Here is a 25,026-nt window from a genome sequence, read left to right on the forward strand (position 1 = left end):
TTCCTTTTGGGATAATATCAGCACAGGACATTTTCCAAAGGAAAATCGATGAGACGTATGAAGGGCTCAATGGAGTGGCAGCCATCATGGATGACATCCTCGTGTTTGGCAGGACAAAGGAGGAACACGACGAGAACCTCCGTGCCATGCTTGAGCGCACACGGGAGCGAGGAGTACGTCTCAATCCAGAGAAATGTGTCATAGGCGCCACAGAAGTGAGTTACTTTGGACACAAACTCACCCGGGAGGGCATCCAGCCAGACCCAAAGAAACTGCAGGCCATAAAGGACATGCCACCTCCTGAGAATAAGAATGAGCTTGAGACAATCCTTGGAATGGCGAACTACCTGTCCAGATTCGCACCACGACTATCAGAGGTGAACGCACCGCTGCGTCAGCTGCTCAAACAAGATTCGGAGTTCATCTGGGATCAGACCCACGACAGAGTCTTCCAGCAAATGAAAGATCTCATAACCAGAGAACCAGGCCCCATACTGGCATACTACGACACGACCAAGGAGCTACGGCTACAGGTAGATGCATCGAAGTATGGTTTGGGAGCTGTGTTGATGCAGGACGGACACCCAATAGCATATGCTTCAAAGACACTGACCCCAACAGAAGTCAACTATGCACAGATCGAAAAAGAGCTCTTTGCAGTGCTGTTTGGATGCAAGCGTTTCCACACCTACATATACGGCAGGAGAGTCATCGTCGAGTCGGACCACAAGCCGTTGGAGCACATACTGAAGAAACCAATCTCTGTAGCCCCTGCTCGTCTGCAGCGCATGCTGTTACAGCTGCAGAGATACGACATAGAGATTGTGCACCGGCCGGAAAAGACATACCTGTGGCCGACACACTGTCCAGGAAACCATTGCCCGACCAAGACAGCACACTGAGTGAAGGCATGGAGGACCAGATCCACTCAGTGATAAACAGCCTCCCAGTAAGTGACAAAAAACTCTCAGAGATACAGGCTGCAACAGGATGTGACCCGCAGCTCACCCTGCTGAAGCAAATTGTGCAGGATGGCTGGCCTGAGGACAGAAAAAAATGCCCCAAAACCCCTTTGGACTTCTGGAATTTCAGAGATGAAATTTCACACTTCCATGGCATCATCTTCAAAGGTGACAAAATTATAGTGCCAATAGCCCTAAGAAACAACATGCTGGAGAGAATCCACACTGGGCACATGGGGATTGAGAGGAGTAAGCAGAGAGCAAGGGACGCCCTCTTCTGGCCAGGCATGGGCAAGGACATAGCTGCCACGGTGGAAAACTGTTCCATATGTCAGGAGAGGCGCGCGGCGAATCCCAAAGAACCTCTCATCTAGGGCTGGGCGATATGACCCAGAATTCATATCTCGATATTTTTTAGCTGGATGGCGATATAAGATATATATCTCGATTTTTTTTTTTTTTAAAGCCATAAGTTAAGAACAAAAAGAGAGTTCTTAGTCACACTGTGTCCCAGATGTCACACGGGCACTTTTATTTACATACAGCGTAGATATTACTCAAAAATAAATTATCAGCATATATTAAATAATCATGGTCCATAAATAAAAGAAAACAATGTTGTTTTTGTGCATAACAAAAAGCTCACAATTGTGCAGTCAAAATGTAAACTAATAGACGCTGAGCATAATAACAAAGAGACAGATTTCACAGCTGCACCACCTCTCTGAACAGGTGCCATTTGTGGTCCTTATACACACACAGTACGTATCACTCCGCGAGGCGGCTCCTCTGTAGCCGTAATTCTCCGACAATCCATCAAGCGGTGCACCTCCGTAGCTTAGCAAAGTCATATTAAAACATTTTTTGACAGATTGCTGAGCGCTGTGTACCACATAAAATCGGTTCGCGGTCAGTAAGCACAACCAGAATTCATACATAAGGTGCACTGTCGATTTTTGAGAAAAGGAAAGGATTTTAGGCCGTGCAGCCCCTTTGGGCTGCATGTCTTTAGCGCGGTTAGCTCGCTAACACGTTGACGCCATCCAGCCCCACGCACGGTAACTCGCTAACGGAGATTTTCCGCTTTCATCTTGTCATTGCCTGCAGGTGAAGCTATGGGGGAGGGGGAATTGTGTTCAGTGCAGGAGAGGCGAGGCCGAGTAACGTTGCGTAGAGACAAAAGTGGACGAAAGAGAGGCAAACCTGCGGCTCCACAAGTATAATTATAACGTAACATAGACTATATCGATATAAACGATATTGTCACATCTTATATCTCGTATGAAAATATATCGATATTTTTAAAAAACTCGATATATCGCCCAGCCCTACTCTCATCCCACACCAGATCCCTGAGAGACCATGGCAGGCAGTGGCCTCAGATCTCTTCACATGGCGTGGACGGGACTACTTGGTAGTTGTGGACTATTACAGCCGCTACTTTGAGGTCGAAAGGCTATTCTGTACCACTGCAGGGTCCGTCATCAAAAAGCTCAAGGCCATATTCGCCAGACATGGTATACCAGAGAAGCTTATCTCAGATAACGGCCCACAGTACAGCTCTCGAGAGTTTAAGGATTTTGCAGTCACATGGGACTTTGTCCACACGACCTCAAGTCCTTTGTACCCGCAAAGCAACGGCCTTGCCGAAAGAACAGTCAAAACGGCCAAATCAGTTCTGGATAAAGCTCATGCTCAGGGAGTAGATCCCTACCTGTCCCTATTGGAGCAAAGGAACACGCCAGTCGATGGCTTCAGGTCACCCGCGCAGCTCCTCATGAGTCGACGTCTACGCTCAGTGCTTCCCATTACCGGATGCCACCTGGTACCTCGCATCATAGGCCCGACGGTTGTGCAAAAAACACGGATGGAAAGACAAGAGCATCAGAGGCGTTACTATAATCGCAGCGCCACACCACTACCGAGGCTGCAGCAGGGGGACCACATTCGCTTTCAGCACGAGTCCGGAGCCTGGAAACCGGCTGTCATCATCCGACCTGCAGAAACTGTCCGCTCTTTCGTGATCCGCACTGGTGAGGGACAGACTATACGGCGTAACCGACGGCATCTGAGAGGCGCCAAGGCGTCACCGGCACCTTCAACACCAACATCCGATCTGGTCACCCAGCCAGATAGTACAGCTCAGCAACAAGCAGAGCCCCTGTCGCCATCTAGAGACACTAAAACACCAACCATGGACACTAGCCCTGCACTGACCACCAGATCAGGACGAGTGGTCAAACCGAGGGTTATTCTTGACCTGTGATTGTAAAGGGTGTAGGCGGATCGCTGCCCTAAAATAAAAAAAAAAAAAAAAAAATGGAAACATGTCAAATGTCCATGTACTAATGAGTGCATATCCCGCATTGCATTGTTGGTGTTAGTTTTATGCCCAGTAATTTTACACATGGCAGTGTTGAAAAATTGTTCCTTATCCTCATGTTCAGGATGTTCTATTTTGAAATGTATACCAGCTGTGTCACTGGCGGACATTTAAAAAAAAAAAAAAGGGAGATGTTGTATTGCTTATAATGTTTGCACTCCGTGCTTCCTGTCCCTTGTGGTCCACCGTAGTGGCAACGGGGAGTGTTTGTTTTCACGAAAGTGGGTGTGTTTTATGTTGAACTGAACGAGCGGCAATAAAGAGAATGGTGGCTCACGAAGCAGATTATGAACACTTATTCATAAGTTTGAGGTAGAACATTACAGTTAGCATAGTCTGTCTGTGTCTTTTCTGAGAAAAAACATTTTAGAGTTGGTTGTTATATACAGTCTGTATAAGTGTGGTTAATCTAATAAACATTTGTAAGGAGATGGCAGTTACTGTGAATGTACCGCAGGTGAATAGTAATAAACAGTCAGACAATGACTGACAATCTCATTCAATCTTGCAGACTGAATGCACCTTCTGTGGAAAGTGGTACCACACAGTGTGTGTGGACTTTCCCTGTGCAGAAGGCGACTACAAATGTTGTGGGTGCTAAATAAACAGTAAAAAGTGATCCCTGTTGTCTTTGCTTACTGATTGTTTTTAGTGTTGACAATCCACATTGCTGCCATTGCATCTTTCAACATGTTTGTGGGTAGATTTGGATGTACCAGGGGTAAGTGCAGCCACTCAGCCTCTACTCAATGTCATCATAGCAGCAGGTGAAGATGTGTCACAGGTTAATCTAGTAGTGGGCTATGGTATTTGGCCACAGGTGGCAGCAGTGGACTGACCTCCATTTGAAACTGCTCTAGCTGCTGTGTGATAGTGGATCTGCTACAAATTGAAGATCATAGGCAAGTTTTGGAAATGAACCCTTGTATTATGTTGAAGAACAAAAAAATGACATTGATTTTGTTGCGGGTCATTTAGATCCGTACTGTGTAAATCCACTCAGAATTGTTCAAAAAATGCAATGAAACAATAGCAACTTTATTTCCCATCAGATAAACATGTAGAACACAGACATACAACAGTTAGACTTTCCATAACTATTTTAGGAACAATTTGGTTTTTCGTTCTTACAAACACATTTCTTTTGAACTTGCCCAACGTTCTCAGTTTTTCAATGCTCAACATTTTCAATTTTGTCCACATGATGGACAGAATGTAACTGTGCTTTCTGCAGATGTGCTTCTTGCATTTCTCACAATACGTGCTTGTTTTAAAACAGGAATCTTCCTAACTAAGATTTAAAACAAAAGATTGCGTCTCCTCCAGTCTCACAAACAGATGACAAACCAAGCGACACACCTGAGTCACTGACTTTATATATAACTACCAACTCTCCAGCCATGTTGATGAATTGCCTATATTGGCTGGAAATATTAATTTCCAGGGAAAGGACACAGGCAGATGATGCTTACAGGATGTGATGTGACAACACTAATTAAATATTGATTTGTCATATTTGTCCAAGGTGTATTTCATTGTTATGGGAAAAGAGATAATTAAAATCATGATGACCAATTGGAGTGGTGATTTCTATGACTTTGTGTATATAATTTGGAATTTTGTACAAATGTAGGCCAATAAGGAATATATGATATCATTTCATTCATTTCAAAGGTTTATTTGCATGATTCACAAACAGACACAATTGAAAGGTACAAATGTGTTGTGCAAGAAACGAAATCAAACGTGGTGCAGATATGTGTCACAGGTTGATCTGGCTGTAGGCTGTGGCACTTGGCCAGAGGTGGCGCTGGTTGACTCGAGTCCATGTTAGTGCACACAAAGTAAACTGCTCGCTTTAGTTGTGAAGCAAAAACGCTGAAACCGGAGAAATAAACCGTGCGAGGGGAACGATAACGACGACAAGAGTCTCCCGATCGTTTACTCTTGCTGTCCTGTGAACAACATCGGCGTGGTGTTAATTGTTTGCTGTTTTCGCCATCGCGTCGCGAATGAGGATATCACCAGGTAAACTCGCCACATTTTAAACATTTTGTTGTTCAACAGCATCAAGACTGACGGAGTGTGTTTGAGATAACCTCACAAGTGTCACAGATGACACATTTGGCGTTTTTTTGCTGGTTTGTCGGTAGCAGCTCCTGAAACGCAAGACTGCCACACATCTGTTCGACCAACGCCAGTTGATCTAAACGCCAGTAGATCTGAAACACCCAAAAAGTTGGGTCAGGCAAAATTGCAGTAGCTTCCCTGATCATTTTACAAACATAAATGAAGAGAATCTGGACTAAAAGGCCTAGATTTATGGTTGTGTGCTGAATCTATGAATCAAACTATCACCTGGAAACATAATTAACTGGTCCATAGCTGTGAAACTGGACATGAGTTCTTGATTCTATGGAGATTAACAGTAATCCAGAATTTTACAAATTTGTCCTGGGACATCGTGTAAATGTTGTTCCTGGGACATCGTGTGATAGCTTGTTAATAATGGAATGAAAATTTTTGATTGTTATTAACTTGTGAAAAAGAAGTGTAACAAATCCACATGTTATGTTCTTACACCCTTACAGAAACTGTGACTCCTTCACAATGTCAGGTAAATGTCAACTCATGTTGAATAATCAACCATTCAAGCCTTTTATTATCACATGCAATGTTACACGTACAACTGCAATGAAAATTTCACCCCCTTCTGACCATACATATATTGCTTAAACATCACATTGGGAAGACAGGTCGGAAACAGTTAGGAAGGTCAGAAAACAATTTAATTAATAGATGAGGGGAGAGGAGGAGAAAAAAGAACTACAACCAGACAAAGCTCCTAGAAGACTGAAATGGATGATGGTTGCAGCATGCAAAAAGAAAATGATATCTGTTGACTACAGCATATGCTTTCTCACAGATTACTTTGTGGGAGTAGCTGGACCAAACTCTATTGGTATTTCAAGTTTGAAATCCCTGTTTGACCAGACAAACATTTCAGATGAGGTACCTCTTGACATAAAAATCCTTTTATGTTGTCATAAAACTAATGTTAAATTCTGCTTTAAATACACTTTATTGTACAATTTACTTAATGAATCGTATTCCTTAGTTCTGTTTTTATTTATATGTATTTATTTATAAGTGTTTTATAAGATAATCGATGGCCTAATCTATTTGCAGTGTGAGGTATGTTGAAAAGCTGGTTTGATCATAATGACATTTACATTGACGTTTATGTTTTTTGTAATGTATTTGAAAACATAGGTGTATTTATGTTATTTTTATAGAATTTCCCTCACATTTATCCAATACCAAGCCAAATCACTGGAAAAATTTTGGATGGGTCCACAAGAGCACAAAGGGCATACTTTTTGAAGGTATGACTTGGACTGTGGTAACTATGTTCTTATCACAAAGGGTTTATAAGTTGCCACTATAAACAAACAGCATTTTCCAAAATTGAAGCCTTGTCAGAAGAACCTGAAAAATACCTTTCTGAAACCTTTTCTGTGTAAAGACTTGCTCAAAAGCAATGCACACAGATTAAAACATTTCTGTCTTGGCCAACTGATAAAGAACACCAAAAATTGAGTGGTGCGTGTTGAGTCTGTGGTCCTGATTTGTTTCGTACACACTATAGAACTTAAAGTAAACAAAAAATGACACTTTCTATATGTTTGTGTATCTGCAGAATTAATTACAAGTCTCACCTGAGACTCTCACCTTTTTACCTAATTTTTGTTTCTGAGAAAAATGAGAGCCGCATATGAGGACATTCATTTGAAATTTGAATAGAACAGTTGCAGTATAATGTCCTCGTAACTGTATATCAGGCACTTGTTGATCAAGATTTAGTATTTTGGTCTAAATAACCCAAAATGTGATGTCCACATATGTGGACGCCAGGCTGGAGTAAAGTGTTAGAGCTATTTATACCTATGTAAACTTTTATACACTGGGTAATGTCCACAGTTTATTTGTTTATTTATTTATTTGGTTGAATTCAACATATTTTATTTAAGTAATTGAGTTTGAACACAGAAAAAACTGAATCAAATAATCATAAAATCAAATCACTTGCACTATACTGAAGTCTAATCTACTCTGAGCTAATGCCGGTTTACAACAATGATCGGGTGAAGGAGAGAGATGAGGGTGTGCACGGCCACTGGTGCTCTTATCCCCGTTCTGTGTGATACAATCCAACAGGAAAGCAGTCAAACCCTTGGACATTAGCCAAGTTAACATTCACAAATATACACACACAGAGGAACTCTGAGCCCCAATGTCAGCATTAGCACAAACATGCCACTTCATACCAAATCTCAGTGTGAGGTCAGGTATTAGTCTCATTCCATTATTCTGGCTATATTTTCTTACTCATCGTTACTATTAAACTTACACTTAAGACTAACTATTAACAAAATCACACCCCGATAACTCTATTATTACACTTTGTATTTAATCATAAAAAGGCTGGATGTTGAAACGTTTTACTTCTATTTTGTATGAGCCAGGGGTTCTCAACAGCTGATACTCTATGTCCAAAAAGTGACAGGTACTGTTTTATGTAGCAAAAAACTTAAGAGCGCATATTTTATAAATAATACCAACAATTACAAATGCAGACCTTTAATAGTAATAAGTAATCCTTTATTTATAATACATAGCAATATAAAAGTAGCAACATATGAAAATATTACAATGGGCACAGATGAATTTGTATCAAAAACAGCAACCAAGCCAAAGTAATGAATAACACACATAAATAACAACTGCTTGAGAGAGCAAACAATTTCTTTTCATCTGTTCCTTGGCAGAAAGTTAAGACAGCTATTCAGCTTTAGGTTTCAATAAACAGAAGTAATGGATGCAGTCCCTTTGAAATGTCTACAAAAAATTCTACTTGTGCATATACTTAGCTTTAACTCTTCTCTTTTTTGTTTTGTATTCCAAAAGGTTTTCATTTTCTCCACAGGATGTCTCTCTTTCAGTGGTTATCGACTGTTCACATTCATTTTCACAGACTGTTGGAATGTCGATGCTGGCCGAACGTTTCTTGCTAGAATGCAATGGTCTAATTTTGCGTGCATTATCTGTCGTCTTTATTTCGTACTGGCATATACTTTTGCCTACTTCTTGTTTTGTTTTTAAGACATTTGTATGCAGTTCATCTATCATTGCAGTAATACCCTCTGGAATGAATGCCCACTGTTTAACTGTGTCTAAAACAGCATTTAGTTTTCCAACTGCATCTTCTGTGCATTTTTTGTCTGTGCTTTCAACTACAGGAGTGTCATTCAAAGTTGATAGAGGACTTTTACACAATGTCCCTGGGACAACATTTACACGATGTCCCAGGGACAACATTTACACAATGTCCCTGGGACAACATTTACACAATGTCCCTGGGACAACATTTACACGATGTCTCAGGGACAACATTTACACGATGTCCCAGGACAAATTTGTAAATTTCTGGATTACTGTTAATCTCCATAGAATCAAGAACTCATGTCCTGTTTCACAGCTATGGACCAGTTAATTATGTTTCCAGGTGATAGTTTGATTCATAGATTCAGCACACAACCATAAGTCTAGGCCTTTTAGTCCAGATTCTCTTCACTTATGTTTGTAAAATGATCAGGAAAGCTACTGCAATTTTGCCCGACATTGTTATGACAGCTATATTCACCTGTACATTTATTATATATCATAATATATTGACGGGAGAGCTATATTCACCTGTACTTTCATAATAAATCATAATACATTGACACGCAATTCTCTGTCTGGAGAACACTGGTTCGCAAGTAGCCTATCACTAGCAAACAAACAGCTATCCATTTCAAGGAAAACATATGTATTATGCTTACCGTTTATTAAAGAAAAGTATCCTGAGAGGAATTGAAATTGCTGGATCGGCAGACAAAAGGTTGAAATTGCTGGATCGGCGGACAAAAGGCGGTTTCTCGAATTTGTTTTTTTAAGGCGGGTATTTTTCGAAGTCGCAAAAGTATGACGTCACAAGAAGGTGATTGGTTACTTGTAATGTGGACCCTGGAACAACATTAATTATGATGATGTGGGAACAACGGCAACACGAGGATATCAGATCGTCCAAATAGAGACACACCAAAGAGTCACAAGATAAATTTGAATCCTGTCTTTGAGATCTTTTGATTGAATTCTTAAATGCAAGAAATTCCTAACAATAATACTAAACCTTCCACCTATCAAACTTTCTTCTACTTGGCTGTCCCTCAAAGCTGAGAGTTGAACAGCAGGTGGGTGGAGCTGCTGTTTCTGAAATAACAATATTAGGCGTTGCAGGGATTCACATATATTGACTATGTGCACATTAGCATATGCTACTTCCGGTGCGGAAACTCCTGTGGGGAGCTTTGTTTCCGGTGTCCTATTAGCGCCTGGTTTACGGTCCAAAACAAGTTAAGCAAATGAATGAATCAAGCGGTGATTTACATTTCTATAGATGTCTTGGGTATTTACCCAATATATCTGTAAATGATGTTCATCGACTTGTCGATATTTTTCCCCCGCGCCCCAGAGCAAAAGAGAAAAGGGATTCAAATGTTATATTTCTCAGCTGTCCCTCGTTTATCGCGGGTGTTATGTTCTAAAAATAACCAGCGATAGGTGAAATCAAGTAGCCAATTTTATTTTTTGACGGTGCAAAACGTTTCATGGACATCGTGGACATACAGTACTGCACTTCAGAGTTACACTGCTAGCGATCGATGCAGCGATTCTGTACTGTACAGGAGAGACGTCACGGAGGAGATCGTTTGCAGCGATCAGGACGCAGGACACAATGTGACGTAAAAAAAAAATCATGCAAACTTGCACTAAAAAATCTGATACATGTGACCAATATCACTAACTTTACACCAGCATTTTTATAATAATAATAATAATAATAATAATAGTAATAACAACAACAACTTTATTTATAAAGCGCTTTCAAACAAAGTGCTGTACAACTAAAGAATATATTTATTTTATAAATAAAATAAAAGCGATACATAGCAATACAGGTAAGAGACACAATACAAGTTAAAAAAACAATAAAAATTTAAAAACTAAAAGCCATAGAATTAAGGATAAGGTGAACAAATGTGTCTTCAACTTAGTTTTGAAAACCTCCACAGAGCATGCCTGCCGAATATCTTGAGGGAGGTTGTTCCACAGAAACGGGGCACGAAATGACGTCGGGTAAACAGGAAGAAGGCAGCGCTGAGGCCAAAATAAAGTCCTAAGCAGCCAGGGTCACCGATGGTAAGGACCCGCCGCATCCAATTTCTGACCCGAACACGCTTCCCAGAGCGCGTGCTGCGCATTCGTCCACTTCTCCAGCGCTTCCGTTTCGAAGGATTTCAGGGGGGATCACGGCGATGCAGTTCCCCCGGTACCGACGCCAGGCGTCCTCCACATCGCTTGCTAACGCTGGGGAGCTTCAACAGTGAGTCACGGATATTAAGCAGCGTCTGTCGCTCATATACCAACAGGGAGTGGGTTTTTAAAACTAGCAGGGACACCACTAAGAACATAAAACATAAACATTGCAGAACCGAGAGACGGCGTGCCATGACATCCGGCGCCATCTTCATGCAATGGGAGAAAGTAGTTGGCCACAGATCTCTTTGCGTTTACTGTGTTATTGTGGGAAAGGTTACACAAAACTGCAGAGCATGCGCAGCTGTAATAGTTTCACACAAACATCATAAAAAAAGAGAATCAGATAACAAGACTTTTATGTCAAAAGTAAATCACAGACCAACTACATCACGTAGCAGCCATGGAAGGTGGAAAAATAACTATTATGGGGATAATGAAGAACTTCAGATTCTAACCGCTTTATTATAACCGTGAAGAAATATTAAAATGATTCAATACGAAAGCTAATTTACAGAGCAATTTCACACTCACGGCAGAAATATTTTTGTCTTTTAGTTGACCTTCTACCCTGAATGCAACTGAATATCCGACAAGATGAAAACAGATCAAAAATGCGTTTAATAAGAACAGCCAAAAAAGAAGAAAAAAGAAATTTAATGTTTTAGCTTAAATAAAACTTTATTTTTCTTGATTTTCTTGGAGAAGCCATATTTTGCAGGCAGTGGTGTTCAGTGTGAAGGCTAAAGTGTCTTTTCTTCTCACTGTGTTTGTGCAACAACTGAATAAGAATGCGAAGAAAAAAGGTTTAAAAGCTTCTGACCCGCCTCTGACCCTTTATGGAGCTTATTACATAATCACATTTCTGTCTCATAGACTCCTCCCACCACACAGAAGCAGATGTTTTAAAAACACAGATTTTCCAGCCTTCTTTCTCATCTGTAGCTTTTTGTCGGAAAGAAGTCGGAATGTTTTTCATGCTGTTTTCAGCAACCACCTGGACTTTGCTGGTCCTGCTTTTCACGCTGATATTACTGTGAGTATTCCTCGACTACTGTTTTGCAAGACAATCGAGCCCTTATCTTATGTCGCGTTCAAACCACCCGTACGTGGAGTTTTGTTTCTCCTGTATTCCCTTTATTTTAATGTCCAACTGACGATTTCAGATTTTCTCTGTTTTGTGACACAGGTACGGATTATGGCCATATCGGTTCTTCAAAAAGCTGGGGATACCTGGACCGAGGCCCCTGCCTTATATTGGAACGATGCTGGGCATAAGAAAGGTACGCACAGAAACCAAACTCACCTTAGAGACTGGGATACGAGGAGCTGACTGATTTGATCTTGAAGAAGTGAGAAGGACATATTTAATGTCCTTATCAATCGTCACTGACCTGCCTGACTTCTCTGTATTTTGAATGCACATGTCCTACTCAGTGGCATATTGACACTAAAACACATTTTCCTATAACTTTTTGCAGGGAATTCTTGGTTTTGACCTAGAGTGTCATGCCAAGTATGGTGACATCTGGGGGTGAGTATTTACTTCATCAACCAGGAAGTTCACTCATGTTAAAATATGTTTGTCAGCCATGCAATACCCTCCAAAAAAGAAGAAGAAATAAAATTTTAAAAAGAAATAAAATACAACAATTCTGAATTCATTGTCAATAATGCTGCGATCTAAAGCAAAACAAAAAACAAAAAATGTGTTAAACAATTAGTCATTGTGTCATTGTAAAATAAAAGGCTGTTGTCTTTTTTGCAGCTTGTACGATGGACGAACGCCGTTGTTAATGGTGGCCGACCCTGAGATTGTTAAAACCGTGATGGTGAAGGAGTGCTACTCTGTGTTCACCAACCGCAGGGTAAGAAGCTCCTCTTTCTATCATATACCAAAGTGAAAGTTCAGCAAATCAGATGTAGTACAATGCTGACATCTGCTCTCAGATTTCTGTCAAGTTGCATAATTTATTAGATTTCATGAAACCTGTAGCAGTCCCACGGACCAAGGAAGAAATAGAGAGAGCCTCGACGGGTGCAGTAATTTTTACTTTGAGATTCATTCAGAACAGTGCTGAGGTGCGCCAATGCACCGTGAAAACTAAACAGAAACACAAAATACATTTTCTTAGACGCTTATTACAAATATGAACTCAAATAAAGCAGAAAATACAACAAAATATCAAATAAGCAATCAAATACAACTTAAAACATGTACCTCGCTCCGCATTCCAAGGGCTGCAAATTGTTAATTTCGCTAGAGTCCGGTATCACGCTGTTTCACGCTTCATTGAGAGCTGCCTACTGGGACATGTGCGCCACAAAACCGGTCTGAGCTGGAAGTGCAGCTTGCCACTAACTAAGCAACAGAGCCCTCTACTGGACACTACGCGTAGCTGTTCAGGCTTAGATCAATAAACAAAACTGGATCTTTACAAAACCTTTGGACGTCCTGCCACTCTCCATAGAACGTAAAATGGTAGCAAAACATAGGTACAAATGCTTTTTCACTTTTTTACATTAACAAAATTGCTAGCAGTGATTTCAAAAGCAACTTGGGAAATGCTGTAGTTTATAGTGTCAGGCTGATGTGTTTAGGAAAACAACAGCAGCACTACAGGGAAAGACTGTTACCACATGAAATGTAAATGAAGTAATATTAAAATCCAAGAGGCTGAACTTGCAGCAGTTCTCTGTGCTTTACACAAAGAGTTACACTTTTATTACTCAAGGGTTACATCAGCCAACACAGCAGCTGAAGAACATGAAGCAAACCAGGAAACACACTTCACTGTTTCACATAAAAACTAGAGAACAAAAACAGATGTTATCTATCTTACTGTGTATAACAGAATCAAAGCTAATTGCACGAAGGGTTTATGTATTTAAACTAGTGCTATCAATATATTAAAAATTATCTAATTAATCTCACAACTTTCTGTAATTAATCATAATTAATCACAATTACTTGGTCAATAGCCTGGTTGATATTACTTTTTTAAAACTTTATTTAAACTTTTAGTTAAGCTTGTAACTGACATTTATGCAATATAATGAAGTAAATGCAGAATAAACACAAAGAATGTGTGCTTAAATTCAAAGAGAATTTGAATAGTTTTCTTCAATCTCTGAACACAGGTTCTCTCCTGTGAAATACAACTTAAAAAAAACTATATACTAATAGTTAAGTATACACTAATATATAACATAACAATATATATTAGTTCTGTCAACAGTTAAAATGTTTAATTTGATTTATCACAGGGTTACTGTGGATTAATTTTGATTAATCACGACTAAATATCATTCTTTTTTTTTCTATATTAATCGCATTTCATTTTGCTGCAAGTTGGGTGACGCGTTAGTCAAAGTGCTTGCAGCACCCCTGGCTAACGTATGGTTCGTGTCAATGTGATAATTTAAGCTGGAAGTGCTTTGATGAAAAGAAAATTCATTCTTGCACAGCATGCAATAATACTTTATGTCGGTCGACTGTTCCGTCTTGTTATCAGGGGCGGATCTAGAGAAATTTTCTTAGGGTGGCATGAGGGTGGCAAAGAAATCAAATGGGGTGGCAAAATCAAAGCATTTTTTTTTCCAAACACATATGCAGGTGGTTACATATGGTTAAAATGATTCAAATGCAGTAAGTATGTTTTTCATATAAATATAGTCTATAACTTAATTATTGTCTGTAGCCCACATAATTACGCACTTACATTTGCGTTTTTATTTTATGTACTGTATAGCCTGTGTGATAAATAAATATGTAGCCCAATAAGTATAAAATCCACAAAGCTACACAGCATGGGGCAGTTCATTTACAAACACAAGTCTAAATTAAGTTTCACACTTTTTTTGTTAGAAAACTATCACATTGTTACATGCTTAAATTGCACAAAATGTCAGAAATCTGCACTGTCATGAACAAAAATTTAAACCTAATTTTTCATCATTTGTTGGATTAACCCACTGAAATACAACAAACTCCTTTTGAGTTTACGTTTGTATTTCACCCTCAAATTGTTTTATTTTATTTTTTCCCCTTGCCTTGCTTGGTATTATTCCTTCTTTTTTTTTTAGCTCAACTGAATTTAGTTGTTTTTTCACTGACACTGCATTAGTATTACTGATCTGAAATCACACAAAGAACTTAAAATCCTAGTAGTATTTTTTTACTGTAAAAAAAAAAAAACACAGACATGTTGAGTAAATTTTTATAACTTGAAATGCAAATATAATATAATTGTACATTTTGTAAACATATGCAACTATTTATCTAAAAATGCAGCCAATACATCTGCTGAGTTTTTAAATTTTGCACAACCATTTAAAAATATTACTAAAACTAAAATGAGAGAACAATCAGGTTTCGCAATAAGATGCCCCACAAATGATGTGTGACAGTAAAAAAAAAAAGTTTGTCCACCAAAAGACAGAACAGCACAGGGATAAACCTGCAGGCCTGACAACAGGAGGGGTATCACTTAGTGACAGTTTTTACATTGCAAATGTGCCTTTGTGTTCATTAGTGACCTCACTGACACACAAGGCAAAACGACAACAGAACTACACAAGGCAACACAACACACTAAGTGTAAGGAAGAGGACTCCCTTACTAAATTTATTTATATTATCTGTATAGCACTTTAGAGCACACCTTTCACTTTATTAAAAGCACCTTATCAAGCACTTTATTTAGCGTTGCACTTTGAGCATGGATTTGCACACAAGAAGTTTAAATATTTATTGACTATTTATTGGGGATTTTAAAATCAGTTGGTAGCCTTGTTTCAGATCCTGCACAGCTGCTCCTCGTCAAGGAATGTGGTGGTTGTCTGTCAGGAGAGAAGAATGGTGATTGAGATTGTGATTAAGGTTTACCAGTAAGGAAAACTAATGCAAATGTGTGTGTGAAATCTAGGGATAAAAGTGGTGCAAATAGGTGTTTGTAAGATAATGATTACTCAGCTTTCTTGCCTGTGTCCTCTTCAAGGTGTTTGGGCAAATGTTTCCCTGGGGGTCCAGACACCATTTAAAGGTTCCGGGAGAGACCATTGGTAAAGAGAGTGTGGTGAATCTTGTGCTTGGGTTTCTGGGTTTTTATAATATTGGGTTTGGTGTAACATTAAGTGTGAAATATTTATTAATATGTAAATGTGAAAATGTATTTATGTATTTATTTATTCTTATTGATATATTGTATACTGTGGTGGAAGGTTGGGATTTAAGAATTTACCTGAGAGTGGAATAATGGTTTAGTCTGTGACAGCTGAACATATTTAAGGCTGCCAGTTGTCATCAGAGGGTGGATTTTTGTGCTGTGAAGAAGCTCGACAAGTTAATTGTTGTAAGGACAGCTGTATAGCAAATAAATACTTTGTTCCACTACACTGTGTTTCCAGCCGCTAAGGGCCGCCCTGTTACACTAAGTATACACTCCACACTAACCATCACAAATCTCCCACATCTAAAAACGCTCTTTCTCTCTCTCTCTCTCTCTCTCTCTCTCACACACACACTCGCTCGCTCTGTCTCGCTGTCGTTACTGTCACTCCCAAAACTCTCCCCTCTTCCTAAACAACCAAATCTCAGTGTTGATTTTTTTTTTAATTGGTCGACATGGTACATTTTTCCACCGATAGGAAACATGTGGCTTTTTTTCCTTTCTTTACTGTTTTCGCGATGTCCTTAGAAAACGCTTAAAACACACACACAAAAGTGATGACAGTATTTAGAAAAAAGCATGGCTTATATATATTATCATAACTCTGGATTTACTGGCCTGTAATTAAAATTTATAAACTTTGAAGTCCGAACTTTCAATGTGGGCTGAAAGAGAGACTCCGCGTGGCTGCAGCTTTTTGCTAACTTAAATCAGTAATGTGATTTGGAGGCGCAGCATGTCCGTGGACCACAGAGGGTTAATAACACTCACTTTCCTTCCATTTACAGAGTGTAACATCCAACCACCTGTGTAAAATCCGAAATTCCCATGGTGTTGTTCAAAATGTGGTCTGGCACAATCATAAACGTCGCTTGCTACTGAAAACAAGAAAAAAGCCATCCTGCTATGGGCTGAACCATTTGTTAATGGGGGGGGGGGGGGGGGCACTATGCAATATATTCAGTTTTAGCATTTATATTCACTGTTGACTGTAACTATGCTCAAACTGTTAATGCTATCTTATTTTAATAAACAACAATGTCATATGCAAAACTGGGGTGGCACGGGATCATTTTATGGTGGCACTTGCCACCCCATGCCACCCTTCTAGATCCGCCCCTGCTTATTATTCTTTTACTACTCAAATTTCCTATCTAGAAGGCCAATGTGCGTTTATCATCTTCCATATTGAGTTGATTGGTTCAGTGCCCGTCACTACCAGATCAACTGCCCATTTGTGCATGTGTGAAGGTAACTCTACTTGGACAAACTGCTCGAAATGCCTAACAGAAACATTTCAGGGATTTTGGGTCATTCTGCACTCCAGATGCGTTAATTGCATTAAAAATTTTAATCTCGTTGACCGCGATGGCAGATTAATTTGCGTTAACGCGTTAATTTTGACAGCCCTAATTTAAACCAATTGAAATCATCACATTATTGTTTCTAGGACAGAAACAATATATAAATATGTTATATAATATATAAATAATATAAATTATCAGCATTGTACTAGTGAGTGGTGTACTTTGAAACAGTTTTCTGACATGTGCTTATTTAATCAATCATCAATAAGCACTGGTAGTAGTTGAGATATTTTTAACAAATATCACATGTTTCCCCACATCTATATTATCAAACGAACCTGGATAAATATGACGGGTTACTGATTACATTTTACTCGAACCTCTTTACACTGTAGTACTTATTTATGGTGATGTTGGTATTTGTCGTTTGTTTACTTTCCACTTTTGCATGTACCCATGTGCGTCGATCTAGCCAAAGGAAGTTCTATATGAATAATCAACATAGAGCCAACACAGAGAAGATTCCAATTACATTACATTATATGTGCAAACCAATGTTGGAAATGTAAGCAAACATTGAGAGTTATTATTTCCTTTTCACAGGATACTGGTTTTTTCACTGGACCTATGGATGACGCTCTTGTAGTAGTCAAAGATGAAAGGTGGAAACGAATTCGCAACAGCGTGTCTCCATGCTTCACCAGTGGAAGACTGAAACAGGTTGATATATCTAAGTTCATTAACCACTTATATCCCAAAAAGTTTCTTTTTCAATGGGTGAAAGGTGATGAAACATTTCCCCCACTGAAAACGCTACGTCCAGAAAAAAAGAATCAACGTTTCTGGATTTCAATACCTGGATGATTGAGCATGCATCAAGACATAACCACTAATGTGATTAAACTATATACAAAATGAAGTACAAAAATAAAAGCCAGCAATTCCCATTATATGTTCTTATTTATTTCACAGACACTGTAAAGACATTGTTAAACTTTTTAAAATAGAGAAAACGAGTTTACAAATAAAATGTAAAAACATCATCAGTGTGTTTTGATCTGTTTTCTTTCTACATATCTGACAGACATTTAACATCTACAGAATATTAATAACATAATTTTCTTATTTTGTCTCCATTATATAAAAAAGGTTTTTCCCCTCGTTGCTCGCTATGCAGAACGACTTGTTGCAAAACTTGAGGAAATGAATTTGGATGAACCCATCACTGTCAAACAGTATGTTGTTAATCTGAAATATGCAAACATATTAAATTGTTCATCCTAAAATAAATAATGCACTGATCACTTGTCTTTTCAAACTCTAATAGGTTTGTGGCTCCTTACAGTTTAGACACTGTGACCAGTGCTTCTTTCAGTGTGGAGACAGACTCCATAAACAATCAGAATGATCCAGTTAATGTTCAAGTCCAAAAGTTCCTTAAATTCAAAATGTGGCTTTTCTTATTCATAAGTATGTCCTTCTTTTGACTTTTAAAAACTCATTTAATTGATTTGTTTTCAGAAAGCAAACTCAATAGTATCTGCAGGATGTCAAATTTTGCTTACCGGTATTCAGTCTGGTCTCATTTCAGTGGCAGTTCCCTTTGGTGGACGTCTGGCAAAGTTCCTGAACATGGAAATCACACCCAAGGACAGTGTTGACTTTTTCTACAACATCCTCAAGAAATTTAAAAACCAGCATCATGAAGACAAATCTGTAAGCATTAAATTGACAAGGACATGAAACTAGTCGCAGAGGCCATCAGCTCATCAGAAATCTTTATAGACATGAGAGACAAGAGAAGGTTGTTTTCCATATACATCTAGCGTTGAAACCACAGGACTTGCTCCCTGTAAGCTACAGGAAAATAATTTAGGGCAATACCTGGAATCATTTGCCATTTTTTATATACAGTCTATGCACACCGCAAACATTATTGATATTTTTCTTCTGCTGTTGACTCTCAATCATCCACATGTGAGCACATTTGAATATTGTCTTTTCTGATGTAGGCTCGAGCAGACTTCCTGCAGGTGTTGATCCAGAGTGAGATCCCAGAAAAGACGTATAAGAACGATGAAGAACAGCCAAGTAAAGGTATGTGTTTACCACAGAAGTAATCCAGAATAACCCAGTCACCTATGTCACATTTACTTTAGACAACTCAGGATCAAGGGTTTAACACACACATTTTTCTCATGACATCAATCTGCTCATATGTCTCAAAAGACCAGTCAGTCAGTATCATATATTATAAACCAGGAGCTTGATGATAAATAGCTGAAGGGCTCTACACATCACGACGACATCCCTGTAAATATTTATAGAGCCATCCTAGCTATTGTAACATTTTTGATAATCTGGCTATAAAAAATTACATTAACCAAGTTGGATCTCAGGTCAACATGTACCCCTTCAGCCAGAATGTAAACTACAGAAGACAAGAATCAAGGTTAAGGGTGTGCATTGGTGCCAATGCATACCCTTAACTAAATGTACAGTTTCACTGAGCAACTTTTCAGCTGCCCTGTAGCACACACACCTCCTACCTCAGGTCCCAGCACATCCTTTATCGGGGAGCCATGACTAGATGATGGAGCTCAGGTGTGTGCAGCCTCTGACACCACACCCATAACCTGCTGCTACACCCTTCCCCTGCAGCTGAGCCACAAACCACACTCCATCACAGAAAGTTTTAGTATTAATCTTAAAAGCATAGTCTGTTCTTGTATCTTTTTATTAAAAATGATGCAGTTTAATGTGTCATTGCACTCTGAAATGAAACGAATGAATATTACAAATATACAGTTGGAGTTTAAAAAAAAGAAATCATGGAATCAATTTATGAACCAAAATGTATTCTAAACTTTTGAATCATCAAAGCAGCCACCTTTGACAGATATAACAGCTGGACACACCCATGGCATTCTTTCTACAATAAAACAAAAAATTCTTCTGCCCAGTCCAACCCAAACCAAAGGTTTGAGTCGGAAGACTGTGTTGCCCACTTCCTGATTTCAAGGTTACATCTTGTTCTTTTTTTCCTGAGGCAGTCTGGCAATGCTTGGACTTATGTTTTGAGTCATTACCTTGCTGTAGGATGAACCCCTGACCAACTAGGTTCATACCAGAGGGTGTTGCATGCCGCTGCAGAATGTTGTGGTAGTTGTTTTGGTTCAGGGTGCCTCTCCCTCTGTACAAGTCACCGAACCTGGATCCAGCAAAACAGCCCCAGACCATCACTCTTCCTCCTCCATGTTTGACAGTTGATGCCACACACTGTGGAACCAAAAATTTGCCTTCTTGATGGTGTACAAATGTCCTGCATGATGAACTGAAGATTTCAAATTTGGATTCATCAGTCCATACCTTCTTCCAGTCTTCAAATAGTCCAATGGTGGTGTTTCATGACCCAGGCAAGCCTCTTTGTCTTGTTCCAACGTCTTAGCGACTTAGCGTCTTGCTTCAACTCGCCCTGTCATGCCTGCAGCTTGAAGTCTTCTCTGTACATTTGAAACTGAGACTTGCTTACTGCTGTTAGGGTCAACCCGCGTGGACCCAGGTAGCAGATCACACAGACACTTTAAGCTAGAGCGTAAATGATTTCTTTACAATAACACAGTTCTGGGATTGCCGTCATAACTGGTGGAGGACTCAAACAGTCTATGGGAAGGCAAGGGAGCAGTGATTAGAGAATAGACACGGTGAGAGGAAGACGAGGACTATGTGAGGTGAGAGAGTTGGAGAGCTTACTTGCCACAAGTTTGGTGACAGGCTGGGCCAGGGGGTGTGAGGAGCTGGTGGATTAGGCAAATAGGGTGCGGGCTGGTGATGGTGCAGGCTGATGAGGGTGACCAATATTCAGAAAGAGACCAACACGTTACCACTTCTGGATGAGGCAATACTCTGACACCAGACAGCAGCTGCGCTGCTCCTCAAATAGCCCCAGCTGATGATGCCTGATGCCCTGCAGGTATGCCAGGGAATCCAATAGATCACAGTCCTGCCCGTCTGCACTGAAAAAGGGAAATGACAGGACAGCAACAACACACACCATCCCAACTCCTAATAACTACAACCACTATTAAGCTGTGTTCCTGTGAGCTGCCTATCATGCAAGCTGTTAACTCTCAGAAACTTGTCCTCGAATTCAGTCGTTTCTTTGGGTCTGACTTTGTTTACAATTTCTCTGTAAAAAAGCACCTACATTTTTAAGTGTTATGATAGTCTGTCTCTCTTCCATCTTAATTGCCTTTTTCTTGCCATTTTTGTAGTAACACACTACTTTCTGCAGTACAACACTGTTAAACTGATGCTCATGAGGGTATGGTACCACAGTGTGTTCCAAGACTCCAGAAAATTCAGAATGCCTGTAGGAATTAGTAGCACCAGCTTTAACCCTAACCCTAACTCTAACTGCCCGCAGGGGCGAGAAAGTACTAGCTACTGATTACGCTTAAATAAGATAATTAATTATGTTCTTTCCATAGGTTTGACTGAACATGAGATCCTTTCCCAGGCCTTGGTCTTCATCTTTGGAGGCTACGAGACCACCAGTACCACTCTAACTAACATCCTTTATAATCTGGCCACCAACCCTGATGCGTTGCAGACCTTACACAAAGAAATTGATGCTAACCTGAAGGAAGATGTACAGTAATTCATCACATAATTTGTTGCCATCCTTGATTCGGTGGTTTGCCATTTGCATATTTTGTTTTTATGTTTGCCTTCTTCTTTATATTTTGTCTAGGCACCCATTTCATACGAGGAGCTGACCGGTCTACAGTACCTGGACCAAGTTATACTTGAATCAATGCGACTGTTTCCCACTGCCCCTCGCCTCAACAGGGTGTGCAAAAGGACTGTGCAAGTGAATGGACTCACCATCCCCGAAGGAACCACAATTAGGATTCCTGCGTGGGTGTTGCACAAAGACCCACGCTACTGGGACTCACCTGAGCTTTTCAGACCAGAGAGGTAAATGTGTAGGTGTGTCATCACAAGGTTATGAAGGACCTGGTCATCCTGTAATTAGTGAAACCTGGGACATTATGCTTTGCTTTATCTTTGCTAGATCTTTCGAATGTTTTATCCATTATAGCTTCCACCTAAGTACTGCTTTGATCATAGGTTTTTCCCTGCTGTAAGATCTAACTGGCCAGTGGGTCCCTAATCCCTGCTTAGATGGTTTGGCATCTTTACGTTGTAGATTAGATTAGATTAGATTAGATAGAACTTTATTAATCCCTCGGGTGGGTTCCTCTGGGAAATTTGATTTCCAAAAAAGCACAGCACCGACAGAAGTTACAGAGTTATACACACACACATATATATAAATACAGAGACAATATAAATAAAATATACGAAGGGGATAAATATAATAAATAGGAATAAAAATAAAGGTCTACAGACTGCCTAAAAATCATGGCTCAATACAATGAGAATTATTTGATTATACATATCTACATTTTTAAAGTTTGTTTGATCTGTATCTGCAGGTTCAGTAAAGACAACATGGAGGAGGTGAACCCATACGCGTTCATGCCATTTGGACTCGGCCCTCGTAACTGCGTTGGGATGCGCTACGCCCTCCTCGTCATAAAGATGGTTATTGTCCGTCTCTTGCAGAAGTACACTTTGGAAACATGCAAAGAGACAATGGTAAGAGCAGCAATCCTCCACATTTAGACTGTCATGGTACTCTGCTGTCCTGTCACTGATGTTACATCCATTTCTTTTCTTTCTTTTTTTTAGATTCCACTTCAGTTTGACTGGAAGGTTCAGCCAGTTCAGCCTGTAAAACTCAAGTTTGTTCCCAGAAATCAGTAGTCTAAGAGGGAACATCTCCATCCTATCAAAAAAAAATCCTATCAAACATTTTATTGTATAATTTTCTTTTAATGTGAGGCAAGTGCTGCCATAAGGGTATTCATCCTTTTTCTGCTGCTTAACTGTAAAATGTTAAATCATCCATCCATCCATTCGCTTCCGCTTATCCTTTTCAGGGTCGCGGGGGGCGCTGGAGCCTATCCCAGCTGTCATAGGGCGAGAGGCAGGGTACACCCTGGACAGGTCGCCAGTCTGTCGCAGGGCCAACACACAAGGACAGACAACCATTCACACTCACATTCACACCTAGTGGCAATTTGTATTATCCAATTAACCTATCCCCACAAGCTGCATGTCTTTGGACGGTGGGAGGAAGCCGGAGTACCCGGAGAGAACCCACGCAAACACGGGGAGAACATGCAAACTCCACACAGAAAGACCCCGGCCTGATGGTGGAATTGAACTCAGGACCTTCTTGCTGTGAGGCAACAGTGCTAACCACCGTGCCACAGTGCAAAATGTTAAATCAGTGCAGTGTAAATATTTGAATTTTCTTGCAATATTAATAAATCAAATGTATTTTAATTACTTTTCTTTAAATTGTGTTGAACTTTTTTCAAAAAGCTAACTTTACTAATGGTTTACTGTATGAATTTCCTGATAACCATCTTTGATTTGTGCAAACATATTATTCTGTGACACTTGATCTTTAGGTTTGCCTTTGTTAATTTTGTCTTGTTTTCTTTCATGCATGAGCTTTATACAAATGAATAAATAAAATTACAGTTTGAAATCTAGAGACTTATCAGAATATCTCTTGGGACAGTTAAGTCCATGAAATAAGCTGCTGGCAGCTATACACGTCTCATTGATGGCTGTAGTCTTATTATTGGTTTTACCATCACAGCTAGCCAGGTTTCCAAAGGCATAGGGTCTTGTGGGCTAGTCAGAGCGGACACTCCATTTTCCCTCCTGCATCCAGTCTTGAGTCTTGTAGACCGATAGCCTCTCTGGCTTTCAGGCATGAATGCTCACATTTTACAAAGCCCGGACCTAGTTAGCATGTAAATATACACATTCATTAATGGTTTTTACAGTTTTTACAGTGTTGTGGTCAGAATATTGGTCTGCTCCACCTCCTCTTGGGGTGTCTTAAAGAGTTAACAGAGTGGAGAGACAGTCAAGATACAATAGAGAATGTTTGGTTATGTTGTAATCTTGGTTGTCTCAGTGAGAGACTCTCTCCAGCTCTAGGGCCACTTGGAGAACGTTATAATTAAACTATCAGTGATTTCCACGAGCACAGATGTTTTATGCATAAGTTGTTGGGTGTGGCCAGGTAAGACGGGGATCATTCTAACATATGGAATATGTAGGACCTTTTAGGTTTGGATTTTTTCCACCCTTAATAATAAACACCTTAATTTAGACGTTTTGTATACATGTTGTGTTTAATTTTATTATCTTTGTCTAATATTTACATTTGTTTGATGATCTGAAACATTTAAGTGCAACAAACATCCGAAACAAAATATGGTAGGATCCGCCCTGTTAAGAGGGAGTTTTTCGTTCCCACCGTCTCCAAAGTACTTCCTCAGAGCTTGGTCGTATGATTATTGAGGTTTTCTCGCTTTTCTTTGTATTTTTTAGGGTCATTACCTTACAATATAAAGCACCTTGAGGCAGCTGTTGTTGTGATTTGACGCTTTATAAATGAAATTGAATTAAATTGGTGTAAATTTTAAAATAAAAGAAATGATTTAATTAATAATCTCAAAGCAGGAACAATTACTTAATGATGAATACTGTGAAATGTTTCTGGATAACTTCAGAATTAGGTTGTAGTGCAGGGAGAGACTTGGCTAAGAAACCAACTGAGAAGCTGGGAAAATAATATTTATTTGATGATGAAAGCATAGAAATTAACTGAGAAACTAAGACCAGATTCAA

General features: G+C 39.5%; 1 protein-coding gene and 1 long non-coding RNA gene across 5 annotated transcripts; one reads left to right on the top strand and one right to left on the bottom strand.

The window, feature by feature from the left end:
• Positions 1-4,362: 4,362 nt before the first annotated feature.
• LOC145419679 (uncharacterized) lies at positions 4,363-10,172 on the bottom strand. Its single transcript, XR_013900995.1, has 2 exons — positions 9,231-10,172; positions 4,363-5,567 (listed from the first exon to the last, which is right to left on the bottom strand). It is a non-coding gene; the product is annotated as an uncharacterized LOC145419679 (long non-coding RNA).
• Positions 5,343-23,873, top strand: LOC113034479 (cytochrome P450 3A56-like). 4 transcript variants are annotated; one of them, XM_080287931.1, is made up of 14 exons: positions 5,343-5,373; positions 11,644-11,803; positions 11,957-12,050; positions 12,249-12,301; positions 12,536-12,635; positions 17,848-17,964; positions 18,394-18,479; positions 18,572-18,714; positions 18,836-18,960; positions 19,257-19,341; positions 21,735-21,895; positions 21,998-22,224; positions 22,746-22,908; positions 23,002-23,873. In XM_080287931.1, exons 1-14 carry the CDS (start codon positions 5,358-5,360, stop codon positions 23,074-23,076), a joined length of 1,605 nt encoding a protein of 534 aa, XP_080144057.1. In that variant the 5' UTR covers positions 5,343-5,357; the 3' UTR covers positions 23,077-23,873. The 4 variants fall into 4 exon arrangements, with proteins under 4 accessions (XP_080144057.1, XP_080144058.1, XP_026044798.2 ...); XM_080287932.1 differs by lacking the exon at positions 5,343-5,373 and adding an exon at positions 5,941-5,962; XM_026189013.2 differs by lacking the exon at positions 5,343-5,373 and adding an exon at positions 10,310-10,834.
• The last annotated feature ends 1,153 nt before the right edge of the window (positions 23,874-25,026 follow it).

This window comes from Astatotilapia calliptera, chromosome 13, assembly GCF_964374335.1.
Source record: "Astatotilapia calliptera chromosome 13, fAstCal68.1, whole genome shotgun sequence".
NCBI classification, from domain to species: domain Eukaryota; kingdom Metazoa; phylum Chordata; class Actinopteri; order Cichliformes; family Cichlidae; genus Astatotilapia; species Astatotilapia calliptera.